General features: G+C 34.5%; 1 protein-coding gene across 1 annotated transcript; it reads left to right on the top strand.

The window, feature by feature from the left end:
- The first annotated feature begins 8,417 nt into the window (after nt 1–8,417).
- LOC149774644 (toll-like receptor 2) lies at nt 8,418–14,854 on the top strand. The gene is given in 3 exon segments (XM_089944965.1): nt 8,418–9,269; nt 9,517–9,687; nt 9,689–14,854. Coding segments are annotated over 3 exon segments (1,188 nt in total). The 5' UTR covers nt 8,418–8,574; the 3' UTR covers nt 10,011–14,854.
- Nucleotides 14,855–16,599: the final 1,745 nt, after the last annotated feature.

Raw genomic sequence — 16,599 nt, 5'->3', positions numbered from 1 at the left:
TGATAGCGAGTTCAAATTCGTTGTATTTCTTCCATTCTGTAGCCATGACCAGGAGAACGTCGAGAAACATACGTCCAGCATTGCTTAATCTCTTAGAACAAAAGCTTAATATTAACATTAGAAAGGAAAGGGAGCTCCTATGTTGTGGTGAAAGAAACTTTATACCTGGAATGCCTATTATAGCAGAGATACACCGGTGTATAGATGAAAGTCTTGTGGTAGTTCCCGTTATAATACCATCTTTTCTCAAGTCGCGTTGGTGCAAGTCAGAATGTACAGTTGCCATTCAAAAAGCAAGGAATGTAGTGATTCTAATGGAAGAACAGACAGACACATCAGATGCTGATAAAATGATCATACAATTGACAAAAAGCTACACGAGGGCAAGTTGGGCAATTAAAGATGGAGAATTCATGATTCGCCCCAATTGGGACACACTAATTCAGAGCATCATTGACAAAGCCATGGAAACTGCATGCAGGGAAAAGACCGCAAACGTGTTGAAGAGGAGGGAGGAGGCTAAGGAAAGGGCTGTTCTCCTGGAATTTGAAGAGGATGAGGAGACATTATAGAGATGAATAATCTATGGAGCCCGAAAGCATAGTTATACAAAATGAGGAATTGGTGGAATCATCTTGTAAATATGAAAGGAATACATGTACTCAAATCAATCGATAAATCACATCAACATGTGTAATGTGACTGTAAGAAAATGTGTTAACTTTTGCAATAGTATCGCAACGTAGAGAATATTAAAGTGACCTAATTAGCGGCAATAAGATGCATCGGGGCTGAGTTCTATAACATACTATATAATTTTGATTTCGATGAAATTAGTTGGCTATAAACGAAAATTTAATTATGTTGTGGATATCGATGCAAAGCTAGTGTGAACGTACTGCAGCGTATGGCCTATCAAGTGCTAATTAATGGCGTTAAACCCACAATACAAGAACTTAAAATGTAAATTGACTTTCGATGAAGTTCTAGTGTTACAATCGCAAAGTGACTATGGATAAAATATTAGTGATACATCGGCAAAGTGGATATCGACTAAATACTAGTGCTATAGTGGCAATGTGGCTTTCCATGGAGTTTTTAAGTTTACAGTGACAATGTTTCTATCCTTGAAGTAGTAGTTATACTATGTCAAAGTAGATGAAGTATTAGTTCTGTAGTGGCATATGTATTAATCAATGCAATGGTAATTGGACAATGTGATGCATATTACCATAGAGGATACTGCGCAAGACACGCTTATAAGACAATTATATCTCCTTTTTCTTTCCTTAAAGATATTAATCTTTTACTTAAGTATGCCAAATTATATAATATCAGTAGTGAGAACTGTTCCTCCATTTTGTAAAGGGCTGGTCTGAAGAAATTGGTCAATTATTATTCATTACATTATTGCATACATTATAATATATGCATAACAAACTTTTAATATGACCTTGATAAAAATTAGCATGCACCTGATAATCGAAACTTTCAAGCATTAATTGCAAGCTCAAGATCAATATAAAGAATAAGATGAGACACGATCTAAATTTTGCAACCTTAGAAGAACCCAAGTTAAGAAAATTCGGTTCCAGATTCTAAATTTGTTTTACAGATCGATTAAACATTTTGAAATATGAGCTTATCGTTGGATTTCTTGCTCAGAACGTTCTAAGGATGCTGGTTCTGTTCATCTCTTTTTTCCACGTCCGAGACGTTTTTATTTCATGTTCTCAATCTCAATAATGAATGCTTGAATCTGCATATCTCCTTTTATCCATCATGACCTCTGTGTGTACTGAATGCTTGAATAAACACCTCTCATTTTAATTATTGCGCCATATATGTGTACTGAATGATTTAATCTACATGTCTCCTTTTATTCAGTCTCATTCTCGTATCTTGGTACCAATTTGTTTGCATAGATCTCCATGATAACTTTTAGTGACAAGAAAATATATCTGTCCTAATTCAGGATGCGTGTCACAGAGAGTAATATTAGACAGTCAGTTTGATATGGAAAGAACCAGGTATTTGATTGTATTTAACAGGTAAACTTCTGCTGGAAATAGACGGTGTAAGAATTATTCAGTCCAAACAAATATATATTCAATAATTGGCTTTCCCTGGGCTTATACAAATTGATGCTACTTTACCTTCTGTTAGATCACAATGATCAGTCATCGATAAGTGTCATATTTGGGGACCCATTTATTGCCCCTTAACTGCACATGCAGGTCACACAGTGATTTTGGCTCAATGCAATTGAAACAGGGAAAGGCACATTACGGACGTTTAGAACTGAAAAACCACAGCAGCACTTCTTTAATTTTTAAATGAGTATACAGTGTGTTGATGTGGATCAATTACTCTATTTAAGTAACGAGTTGTATTTATTAATAAATGACATCCCGCATGTCATGGTTCTGTTAGACATAGCTGTTAAGCGAAGTGAGCATTACTATTAGGACAAAATGAGTTTATGGGATTGTTTTCGCAAAGAAGGTAACAATGAACATTCAGAGAATGAATATTCCCATGAAAGTTGAGAATTAATGTAATTCTGTATTTTGCAACTATTTCACCAAAATTTGGCACAAGTAAGAGGTGAGGAATTTAGAGCCAAACTGGGTCACTAATTACATAGGACATGGTAGGGAATGTTAAGCCAAACTGGGTTACTAAGTACATAGGACATGTTAGGGAATTTCGAGCCAAACTGTGTTACTAGATAAATAGAACATATTAAGTTGTTTCCGTAAAGTAAACGGACATTTATATGTGTTGAAATATGCTACTATCTTAAGATCAAGAAGTAACAGAAATGCTAAGATATATATATATATATATATATATATATATATATATATATGGAATCTATCATTGTTATGCGTTTCTGCCACATTTTTCTTGCATCATTCAGTCATTGTCACAACCATTGTTAGTTTGATAAACAAGCTTTCTATACGTTAGCTTGATACACACGTTCGCTTACTGGATGTTAGCTTGATAATCACGCTTACTGGATGTTAGCTTGATAAACACGTTTACAGAATGCTAACTTGATAAACACGCTTACTTTATGTTAGCTTGATAAACATGCTTAATGGATGATAGAAAAATCAAAGAGGTGTCTTCCACCTGCAATTCCATTTTTATCGGATTGGTATCTATCGCTGGATATGATTATAACTGAAAATCTCGTTTCCTGCGATCCACTAACACAGGTGCTCCCATATCAAATGCTGGATTAATACCTCTTTTGAACTGGCCCATAACTTATTTATAGATCATTGAATTTCTTTAATACCATACATAGCCACTTTATATGGCCATATTTGCAATCGTTGAATCTGACAATCGCTGCTGATCGCCTTGGAATGTTATTTTATCCACTGAAGACAGCATTGACTCGGTCGTTGTCAATGTAACCGGAGCTGTCTTTTGTGATCGTGTGAATAATCACCGTACGCGATCTCTAAGCACGACTAATTGTTTCCATCGATATACGATCGACAGCAACAGCTCTGGCATTATCAACAAATCGCATGGCCACTTTTAAGTTATCGGTTAGGCCCCCAAGGTTGGAGCTGAGAATGTGTTTTGGTGCGCTAGCTAATGATCAATGAAAACAATACCGAGCACAGTTCCTTAATAGGTCATGTACGCTGGTTTTCTCGCGTTAATCACACAAATGGGTTTCACACATCCCCACGCAATTGTCATTGTTGTTAAAATTTTAAATGTAAGACCGATATCTAATGTACAGTTGTCTCGTTAATGTTTGACACCGCAGATTCACCACATGCCCGTAGATACACAGGTGTCGTTTCAGAGCTCCTCATCTGTATTGCATATTTAGTGGATGTCTTCAACAAGTTTATGCATCAGCGCATTGTACGTGTCTCTATTCATGAGATCAGTAATGAGGAATAGCTAACAAATTTCTGTGGTTTACTGGTTGAATTCCGCGTCACAAATTTACAATCGATCTACAAAGATTTTTGGGTCACAGTCCACGGTAACAACGAAGACAAGATAGAAGAGCAAGGTAACAACAAAGGCAAGGTAAACAGTTGGGTTGATAAGGAAGATAAGATACAATAAACAACGTAACAATGAAGGCAATGTAAAAACAGCAAGGTAACAAAGAACGCAAGGAAATTTCATATAGTCCCAAATCGATATAAGTACTCTAACTTCATCAGATGTTTTGGGATTTAGTAAAATAATTTAACTGAGAATACCAGGACCTCCTAAAAGCAAATAAATTAAATAAGTTATATATTTTTCATAGTGCAAGTGACATTGGCATTTTATTATAAAGCGATAGCTATCTTTCAACATACTGCAATATATAACTAAAGGTCTTCTGATATATCAGTTTGGATTTTGTGATCCATTCAACTTCCTTTTCCAACATGAAAATCATGGACAAGAAGCCGTATTTAATGAAAAAGGTATGTTTGCTTTAGGACAATATTACATATCCAAATGTTCTTTATATTCGAAATTACTATACACAATCAAAATGTAATTCAACACTCAAGCTTTCTTTGATTCTGGTTTGTCAATTTTCATTACATTGGAGAGACAGACATGCTTTGACCAAGAAAAATGAGAAAACCGTTGTATTTTCAGCAGCATGATTTATGTACACTACCCCCAAACCATAACAATAAAATAAATTCTAATCTTTCATCCATTATGACAAACAGTGACATTTGCCATTAAATTTGATAAGACATATATTTTATTAAAGTAAATAGTCATAATGTAGTATTTCAACATCCGGTATGCAAGACCTTTCCCGTGGTAGGTGGGTGTTCCCAAGAATGGTGTTAACAACAACTACATCTAGTGATATTTGTTGGTCTTTTGGGGTATTGTCCCTAATTTTCATTTACAACAAAAATTTGTTTTACATCTCAACTTTTGGAACTGTATTATTTTCCTTATTTTTTTTTTTAAAAATGTGTGGAATTCTTCCAAAGTAACAAAGTCATTATTGTGTTTCACTAAAAAATAATCAGTTTGTATTTCAGATTCCTTTTTCCTGCAAGTTTGTTTCTCGCCTTTTAAATTTGCTTGTGATTCCCTGACTGATTCCTACCTTAGAATCATTTCACGAATTTCCAGTTGATCAAAATACCGATTTTGTACGAATCGAAAATATTTTAAAGTTAAAATACACAACCACTTTATTGCTTGATTTATAGTTAAATATACACCATACTCAACCGATTAATAATTCTACATCCGTTTCTGTCACGTGACGTTTTAAAAACACATAATGACTCACATTCTCTTGTTAAGCTGAATGGAACATGTCTTTCTTTTGAAACTGGAACTGTAGAACGCTAACATTTAGAGACAAGCTTTTAACTTGGGTATCCATTACCGAATTTGATTCAGATGAAAACGTTTACAGAGAGTTTTTTATATCATGTTCCTCCAAACCGGAGGCATGAAATCCATTTAAAGCAAAGTTTGATATTATCTCGCATCAAAAACAGGAACGATAACTCTGCACATTCTTACATATACATTGAGATACATTCTGACACACAAACAGGAAACATAAATATATTCTTACTTGAACATTAAAAGACATTCTCACACACAAAAACAGGAGTCAGTTTAGAAATACATACAATGACATTGAGATATACTATCGCACAAATAAATAGTAGTCAGTATAGAAATACATACAATGACATTGAGATACACTATCGCACAAATAAATAGTAGTCAGTATAGAAATACATACAATGACATTGAGATATACTATCGCACAAATAAATAGTAGTCAGTATAGAAATACATACAATGACATTGAGATATACTATCGCACAAATAAACAGAAGGTTAATTCTGTAAATTCTTAAATAGACATTAAGGTACATTCTCATCAAACGACAGGAATGATAATACTGTAAACAGTTTTTTTCTATTTTACTTTGTCTTTTAAAGTTTTAGGACACACGGTGTTAATTGTATGGAAAAATGGGAATCAGTCTGAAAATGGTTGAACATAAAATAGAGCATATATTTGTTTGGCTGGCCAGCACTAGTTGATAACGCAAGTTACTTTTTAGCAAAATAATAATCTTTTGAAAGAAAATCTCAAATGTAACTGAGAAAATAGAGACATTATTTTATTGATGGAATGTCAGGCTTTGAAAAGCCCTGATTTTGGAACACTCATTACTGAAATTAGATATTTAGTATTTCGTATGGAATTAAAAGCATCTGTTTCAATCGCACGTAGGTCCAGAAAATGCCACGGCTCATCTCTTATTGTATACAAAGATGCTGTCATCCAGGTTTTATGTGTTGTAATAAATATAGGTTTGATCATGAGCACTCAGAAATTTAAATTTGTTGATTTTTTAGTGTTATGGTGTTTGCATAAGTTTGATTTTGTAATTTAATTAGTACCGTGAGTTATATAATACCATCAGGATTTCGTATTTTATTGTGATTTTTTGGAGTGGGATGTAACATGTGTAGATTTTGATATAATAATAAATCATATATTTTTAGCAATAATTAAATGAGAGAGAGAGAGAGCGAGATGAGACAATTATGAGTGCTACCTTCTTAACAGCAAAGCTAATCTCGCAGAGGTAAATGCTTCTACTGTATTGAGTGCAATATTTCACAGGATTTTATCAGTGGATACAAGAACTCATTAGTGTCCTGTGCTTCTGATATCATCAAGGTTTAGACCAATGGTCCGTTCTCGAAAGGAAATGATTTACAACTTTTTATCTTGTCTCATTTAATAGGTTCGATATTAAAGTCATATTAGCTGGTATCCTCGTATATTTTCTGGCAGTGAGTGTTTTCGTCTTTGCATTGGTATATACTTATACCGATTTCCTTTGCAACTTAATTTCTCTGAATTAATGTAGGGAACGTCGTATGCAGATAAAGGTACATTAAATAATGCAGGCTAGAGGATTCGTGTATTTCCTGCATGCCTCTTTTCTTCTTACATGTGATTGGTCGGTAAACGGACTGGCTGTTACATGCAAGCTAGTGGATTCCTGTATTTCCAGCATACTACGTTTCTTTTTACATGTGATTAGTCGGTAAACGGACGGTCTGTTACATGCAGTGGAGGAAAATTTTAAAATTCTTGTAGATGTCGGTGCGAATAAGCATTAGAGAAAAAGTTTGTACGTAATGCTGACTGTATAACACTTCCGAATACCACCGGACCATTAGATCATCGGACATTTTCTATAATTATGAATATGTATTTTGTATGTTGCATAGATATAGTAATTTCGACGTAGTTAATCTTTTGGCAGCATAAAGGCAAAACCAAAACAAAATCCTTTAAATGTTCTCTGATGTATTGCATTAGTTTTTGTCGTAACAAAGCATACTCGTCTCTTTTCAGACCACTTGACCCAAACGTGCTAATAAAATTTGATGACTATTTTAACAAAACAAATGGAGAGATTGACAATAATGCATCTGTGATGAGTAACCTCTCGTCCTTCTAACTGATGAATTTGGAGATATCGCTTCCCTTTATACGTGAGGAAAGCATTGATCTAACGAGGATTTTATTTGTCTGAGGTGCTTCATACGGATATGCCTTACGATTCCCAGTTGCTTTCTATGGATATGCTTGCAAAAGTTGCATTTCCATTATTCTGCTTGATAACTATTTGTATTAAAGACTTGGAAGCATTTCCAACATGCTTGAAGGCTGACACATCTTTTGTCTGTAGACGCATTGCATCAAGACAAGACTTCCCAATTTCAATTCCATCATATATACGAAGAGTTACATTGGATGGAACAGATTTTCCTGCTCGGGATTTGCCAAAGGAACTTTTCGTAGACGCAAGTTGGAGGAATTTATCAGAACTTGTTATTGTTGACTTCCCAAATATTACTCGTATAAACAAAATATTTCTGGAAGGGCTTGATGGATTGAAATATTTTTCAATATCATCGTGTTATGCGATTGTTGAAATCGACTCAGCAGTATTCCGATATACTCCAAACCTTGAGGCATTACATCTTTACATGTTATGGTGGATGAAGGTACGTCTTGTAGAGAAAGCTCTCACTGGAACTCCAAGTGGCCTAACATATTTATCTTTGATTGGCCTTCACATGAGGCAGCTTCCCATAGTATTGACCAAATCATTTGCCAATGCGCTCAGTGGTAGAAACCTTACATACCTGGATATAAGTCGTGCGAATATTATTCAGCTTGAGAATGATGTTTACAGGAGAGTACTCTTTAATTTGCGGTATTTAAATATCTCCAACACTAAAATACAACTTTTCGGAGGACTCGGTAAAGACAAGGAGAACGATCTGCCTGAGTGGGAAGTGTTTGATGCGAGTGGATGTCCATCTATGGTAGAAACTATACAACTCTGGGAACCAAAATATTTCGTCCTTTCCAAAGTTAAATACATTTTTCTTAGTTCTGTGTCCGATTTTAAATTACAACCCAATATTATTTTGAATTTGTCTAGTTTTAATGCACAAACGGCCTTCAAGGTTATAGATTTGAGCAATAACAACTTCGTTTATATAAACATGACTCTTCTCGGAGCGTATAATTTTCAAGAACTGCAGAAATTAGACCTCTCTCGTAATGGCATGAAATATATAAATCCTTCACTGCTAAGACATTTTACCTCAATGAAAGTTCTCAATATGACTGAAAATAAACTGTTTAACATGCAATCACTGGAAGATTTTCGTAATTTACTTTGTTGGAACAAAGAACTTCGAGTTTTGTCTCTACGAAATAACCATCTGACTACCATTCCAAAGACATTTTTGTCTTCCAGTACCAAACTGAAACTTCTTGACCTGAGAGAGAATGATCTTAATGACCTCAATATAGAGTTTAGCACCATGTGGAACTTAAAGTACATCGATTTAAGCAACAATCGCCTTCATAATTTACCCTCAGCCAGTATTGTTACTCTTGAATTAATATCACGACATCAGATGTCAAAGACGGAGAGCAGTGAAAGCTATGTTAATACTAGTTCGTCGTTATATTTATTGGATACAATAGCGGTGGCTGACAAATATGGATATGAACAAAGATTTGATACGACCAGAGAATTTTTGAAGAATAAAGAAGTTATGTATAAGCATTTGACAACTGAGCTTTCTGGAAATCCTCTACATTGCGAATGTGAAAGTATCTATTTTTTAGAATGGATAATATCCACATATCGTAATTTCTCAAATGGAGTCCTTAAGATGTACATATGGAAGCGACCATTATCCTCTAAACAGAGAAACACTCAATAAAGTTCACTTTGATTGTGTTGCTCTTCCTGCAATAGTAAAAGTCGTTGTTCCATCGGTAATTTATTCAGTTTTTTGTATAAGTGCCTTTTCTATTCTCATTGTTTATATGAGAAGACAAAAACGAAAACGTGAGAAATTTCACATGCTTAGAAAGCTGATTCAGAAGAAAAACAATAAGTTCAAATTCTTTGTGTTTCTTCCTTTTTGCAGCCAGGATGATGATATGGTCAGGAAATACATATGTCCACCATTAAATAATCTCTTAAAACAAAAGCTGAATATTAAAATTGAAAGGGATCTGGAGCTCGTATGTTGCGGTGTAGATTACTTCATACCTGGCATGCGTATTATGGCAGAGATTCACCGATGTATAAGTGAAAGTCGTGGTAGTTCCCGTTATAACACCATCTTTTCTTAAGTCTCCGTGGTGCACGACAGAGTGCATGGTTGCTATTCAAGAAAATAGGAATGTAGTGGTCCTCATGCAAGAATCACTAGACATATCAGGTGCCAATGTGGTAATTAGAAATTTGCTGGAAACTTACACGAGGGCATCGTGGGCAATTAAAGGTGGGGAATTCGAAATACGTCCTCAGTGGAATATAATAATTCAGAGCATTATTGACAATTCAATGGAATTTATTTATAACCAAATGGAAGAGACAGATACAGATGCCGATTCTATAATTGTTGAAGAGAATTAGAATGCAGTATAGAGCTGAAGAATCTTCACATCATGAGATAATGAAAATAATTATAGAATGTATACAGTCATGATTGTGTGAAACAAAGAATAAATACATTGATGGAAATGTATTGTAAAATCACGTCAAAATGCATATTCTTCTGTGACAGAAGAGGAGAAGATGCTACATAATTTGCAAAAGATTTGTGACGTATGGCTGTTCAACAACTCGTGAACTGGTTTAAAAATATTGCATTGTAGAAAATGTTTCAAATAAGGAAGAGCCAGTTTCAAAAAGATGCATTATGGATGAACTTTCTTGACGTGTTATTTATTTAGATTTTGATGAAATATTTTGGCTATAGATGAAATGCTAGTGCTTTAAAGACAACGTGACTGTTGTTTAAACGCTAGTGAAATAGTGACAAAGTTGATGTTGCTGAAATGCTAGTGCTATAGTGACAAAGTTGCTATTGATGAAATACTAGTGCTAATGTGAAAAGTGGATTCCGTTGATATGATAGAGTGCTATAGTGACATTGTGGATTTCGATGATATGATAGTGAGATAGTGAAAAAGTGGCTTTCGATGAAATGCTAGTGCTATATTGTCAATGTGGCTACTGACTGATGAAATGCTAGTGCTATATTGTCAATGTGGCTACTGACTGATGAAATGCTAGTGCTATATTGTCAATGTGGCTACTGACTGATGAAATGCTAGTGCTATATTGTCAATGTGGCTACTGATGAAATGGTATTGCCATAGTTCCAAGGTGGCTGAGATGTTAATGCTACAGATGCAAAGTTGGTATCGATGAAGCGTTAGAAAAGCAAAGTGTCTATCATTGAAGTGCTAGACATGAATATTTAAGTTTAAAATCATTCTAATGACATCAACATCACGATGTATATACCTTCATATTTTACTCATTGAGAACTCTCTACTTTTTGTTAAGAATTTGTTTGACGACGTTTCAGGAGTTTGGAACCAATTTGCAGAATTCGTAACGTTCGTAGAATTTATTAAAATGTGCTTGCAAAACTTATCGTGTACCATGGTTTAAGAAACCCGTAGCAAAATGTGACATATTTGTTTTCGTGAAAGAAGAATGCTTATGAAGGGGAACAGTAATGATTTTTAATAAATATGCTAAGAAACCTCGAGTCGTTCTCCGGTATATTCTTATAATAAAAATTGATGAAACACAGCATGATGAAACGTCAGCGCAGTTCATTATGGATACAAAATGTGCCTTGCAATGGATGAAAAATGTGTCATGCAATGGATGCAAAATATGCCATTTGATAGAGTGTTACGCGTCTAGTCTCTTGAAATAAGTAACAGAAAAGAGTGAAGACAACAAGCTTTGTAAAATTTACCAAATAATGTATTACCATAAAATAAAAGTAAGCAAATGAGAAAAAAGAACTTACGGTTTTACGAATCGAATCAAAAAATAATTCAAGAATTTATAAATAGAAGTTCTAATAAAAAGTTCTGAATGAAACTAAGTTCGAATCCCTATGAAATTTAAATGGAAGACGATGATGTCTGTTGTTACCTGTGAAGTGTTGTTATGTCAACAGTTTCTTGTTGAATCACAGAAAATATTATTCCAGTTTTTAATTCAGTATATCTTTCAATAAATGTTTTTTATCCAAGAATTTAGTAGGAGCACTTATGTATTTCCATTTAAAATAATCATTTGAAATTCAACTAATTTGAAGAAAATTTAATAATTAGCCCAAACTGGACACAGCATAAAACAACTTGACTTTTCAAGTGTTAAGGCATGACTGAACAATATCTAAAAGTTATACACGTAAGTTTAAGACACAAAACAGATTCCCCAATGAGGGTCAACATTCTAGAAAATTTAGAAGTTTGTGAAAGAATAAACATGTTTCATATCATGCACTCCAGGTATGGCTTTGAGGCACCTTAATGAATCTTACTCTGCGAAAGAATATAAAAAGTTAGTTTATTATCAAATATATCACTGGTTCTGCATCAATGTCAGAAACTAAATATAATGTTTATATCATTATGTGTTTATCAATAACTGTCAGGTCAAACAGATCTGAACTGAATTTCTGGACAATGTCAAATCCAGTAAATAAAGTTACATTACAATAGACTGTACTGAAATATAAAATTAAAACTTCTGATGGTTTGAAAACGTGCCGAAGCAGTAAATTGAATTCGTTATCTGATTTGAAATATGCTCCATACCTGAGCCTCTGAAGAAATGTATATTAATTAATATATGTTCAGACTTATGCGGAAATAAATAAATAAATATATATACTGTGTATAATGTATTATAATATGATCTGCAATTCTCACATCCACCTAAATGCATGGATGATTAACACCAGCATTTTGTAATCAACTGTATTGCTATGTAAGTTTGTGTTTTTTGTTGTGTTTCGTTAATCAAATCGTCATCTCATTGACTAAACATGTGACACAGAATATAATATATTACTTTAATATCAGTATGTTTGTGTTAATGTCTGAATTAAATAAATTGTTATATCATGATCTCTACTTTTTGGTTGCAAAACATGTCTTGTCAGTGTAGTACAATTCATAATGTCTTGTCAATGAAGTACAAATCATAATGACTTGTCAATGAAATACAAGACAATTTCTAAATATATAAGATTTATTTTCGACTTACATCATCGAAATCTTTCAATTTTTAAAAAGAAACAGTGGTTTTATATTTATTTGAATTAAAGACTGTCAAAGATGTTGTGACTCTGGACCTGAGCGTGGATTTCTTCCTCAATAGTAGTAAAGAGGTATACATTACGTGGATTTCTTCCTCAATAGTAGTAAAGAGGTATACATTATGTGGATTTCTTCTTCAATAGTAGTAAATGGGGATAATTTGCGATGATTTTTTCCTCAATAGTAGTAAAGAGGTATACATTGCATGTATTTCTTCTTCAATAGTAGTAAAGGGGATTAATTTGCGATGATTTCTTCCACGGTAGTAGTAAAGGAGGATACTTCACGTGGATTTCTTTTGCAATACATTTCATGAATATACGCTTAGTGTCCTTTTTTGACGCCTGAGGTTTTATCAATTGCAATTCTAAATTTAAACTCCATAGTAATAGAACCAGTACAACGGACAATGATATATAAGTATCTTAAAATCAAATGACCTTCTAAGCTGTGTTAAGAAGCTCTTAACTCAATGTATTTTAGTATTTTCGTTCGTTGCCAGAGAAGCCCAATTTTCCTGGGTGTTAGAAGATGGTAAATGATTGTTTCTAATTTTGAAGTATGCCGGGCAAGCGTTAATTTTCATGCTTAATTACTTTATCTATCTTTATCTAGCCCTTTCAATTTATTCTTTCACATCCTGATAGATCCCAGTTACTGTCCTTGACAACTCTTGCCTGTTCCAATTAGGTTAACGGGTTAATAAATAGAATAATACTTCAAGCAAAATTACATAAAATAATGTGTGTGTGTGTGTGTGTGTGATTTGGAGTTTTAACGTACCTTGAACTATTCTTCAGTTTTATGCAGCAGACATGTAGCAGGATGTCCCACCCATGGATATTATCCTGACACCAAGCCGACCAGTCCTAACACTAACCTCGTAATGTACAGGGGCCCCGAGTGGCCGATTGGTCTAAAGCGCTCACTGTTACAGATCAATTCCATTTCACCTGTCTCGAGTCTCGTATTTGGCCAATGTGGTTATGTGATGAAGCTTGTCAGTAGCTTCTCGTGGGTCGGTGGTTCTTTCCCGGGTTCTTCCTCCACCATTTATACTTGCCGCTATATATAGCCTATATTGGGCTGAAAATGGCTCAAACCTTAAACAACAACAACATTCTCTTAATGTTCAGTGCCAAGTATTGCGGCATGACTCAACCGGGGTTCAAACAGCGACCACTCACAACCGAGGCAGACACACAAACCACTATGGCAGGGCAGCGGTTACATAAAATAATGTAAATCAATTATTGTTAGTTCAGATGGCATTGAAAAGCTTAGTTATTCTGTGTTTACTCAACCTAGATACTCAGGAGTTGCTAACCCGTTGATTTAAATCAAGCTAGTTAAATACTATTAAATTTATCAAAAGGCCATATCCGGGCATTAATTTTAGTTTTCTTTGAGAACTGATTAATCGTTTCCGAAATTTTGAATCAAGTATACAGAGGATCAGCTACAGGGTCTGCTATTGTGTTTGAAGTGATTATTATTTTTGCTAATTATGTAGCTGTTTGTATGTATATGCAATGACATAAAATTATGCGAAGATGACTAAATGTAACAAAGAGCATCCTACATCGCAAGTGGGAGCAAAGGTGTCAAGAAGGCGAGTACCAAGTTTACTTGCCAGAAGGACGTGTATGTTCTTACCAAGGTGTGCTAACATAATATATTATATGACACCTATAACCTAGAACTTCTACAAACTATAAGTGTAACCTTGACACTAGTGTGTATAGCCCTTACTTTCATTCTAACAGTGTGAGCTTGCCTCATTCCATATCTTTCTTGGATGGGTGATTTTTTCTGTTTCATGTGAAGGCTTCGAAGCAAAAAGAAGCACAAAATCCTGAACGAGAGAATTATTTTTCAACAGAACAGATGGATACTAATGAGGGGGGACCGCTCCTGTTGCCTAGTGTGTAGATTCGCCTCGGATGCGGGAGGTCGTGTGTACCACAGACTTATAACAATGGTACTAATAGCTGCCTTGTTAGGCGCTCAGTATTAAGATGTTCATGTTAGGACTGGTTGGCTTGGTGTCAGGATAAGGTGACTGGGTAGGATATCATGGTACATGTCAACAGCATGAAGCCCCAGTGCTAGACATCACTTCAAACTGTGACACTGTACCCATCTTAGCTCTATGATTGGACAATTGTTAAAGCTACGTTAAAAACCCAACACACACACACATATATACAGGTGAGGGCCCTTTCCTAGAAATAAGATTGTCAGAAGGTGTACAGGAAATATATATATATATATATATATATATATATATATATATATATATATATATATATATATATCAGATATTAAATTGTTAAAAAAAAAGACCAACTATGGCAGACGATTTCATTTTCTTAATAATTCATAATCTGACAGACTAAGCACTGATTCTGAGCAGAGGACAAAAAGGTTTAATCAAGAAGACCACATCAAATGATGAAGCAAATCATGATAAGGACTGCAGAACTACACATCATGAATAAACCTCTTGAAATACCATTAGAAGCCACAGTTAAAAACTAGATTAGAAATACAGTAGAAATCACATGGAGCAAGACTGGGGACACATGCTACTTACCAAATGAAGAATGGAGTAAGAAAAGTAGAAATAGATAAGGACAAGGTTCTAACAATCTTTCCGAAAGTAGTACAAGAGATTACAATAACACAATCAACAATACACGACCAGGAACGAGCACAGCATACAGAAACCATATTAATAGGTACAAAAGCGACGTTGCATCAAAACAACAACGTACTATCAAAATGCATCAGATGGGTCTCAACGAGAGAGAAAGAAATAATTAAACTTTAGCTGTTGACAAATATTATATAATGGCTCAGTATTTCTTCAAACCATAAGCCCTTGCTGAAATGAAGAAAATAATATTGACAGTAAATGCCATGAATTGGTTTTCTTTTCTTCCAAATATTTTAAATTTTACCTCCATTTTGCCTATAATAAACATATTAAATCAAATAGGCCTACCAATACTTATACATATAACCATCATAGCAGTAGTAATTCACAGAAAATGTGGGATGGGGTGGGCACTGGATAAAGATGCACAGAAAGACTTAAATATACCTGGTATATATGGACAGTCCTTTTAAGAACAAAGATATTTATTGGGAATTTGAAATGCTTAGATAGATGGAGAGATAGATGGATGAAGATGTATGGACATAAGAAGAGCTGACAGTATATTGAATTAATTTTCCCCCATTGTCACAATTTCAAACGTAAAGTATCATGGCAGTATGGTATGTAGTACATTGATGCTTGACATTGTTACCATGACAGTAAGGTTTGTAGTACACTGACACTTGACACTGTTAGCATGACAGTAAGGTGTGTAGTACATTGACACGACATTGTTAGCATGACAGTAAGCTTTGTGGTACATTAATGCTTGAGATTGTTAGCATGACAGTAAGGTTTGTAGTACAGTGATGCTTGACATTATTAGCATGACAACAAGGTTTGTAGTACATTGATGCTTGACACTGTTAGCATGACAGTAAGCTTTGGTACATTAATGCTTGAGATTGTTAGCATGACAGTAAGGTTTGTAGTACAGTGATGCTTGACATTACTAGCATGACAGTATGGTTTGTAGTACATTGATGATTGACACTGTTAGCATGACAGTAAGATCTGTAGCATATTGATGCTTGCCAATGTTAGCATGACAGTAAGCTTTATAATACCTTGATGCTTGACGTTGTTAGGATGACAGTAAGGTTAGTAGAACATTGATGCTTGACACTGTTTGCATGACAGTAAGCTTTGTAGTACATTGATGCTTGACTGTTAGCATGACAGTAAGGTTTGCACAACATTGAATCTT

Source organism: Sinohyriopsis cumingii, unplaced genomic scaffold, assembly GCF_028554795.1.
Source record: "Sinohyriopsis cumingii isolate HCF-2022 unplaced genomic scaffold, ASM2855479v2 utg000160l, whole genome shotgun sequence".
NCBI classification, from domain to species: domain Eukaryota; kingdom Metazoa; phylum Mollusca; class Bivalvia; order Unionida; family Unionidae; genus Sinohyriopsis; species Sinohyriopsis cumingii.
This window is presented reverse-complemented; position numbering and strand designations above follow the sequence as displayed.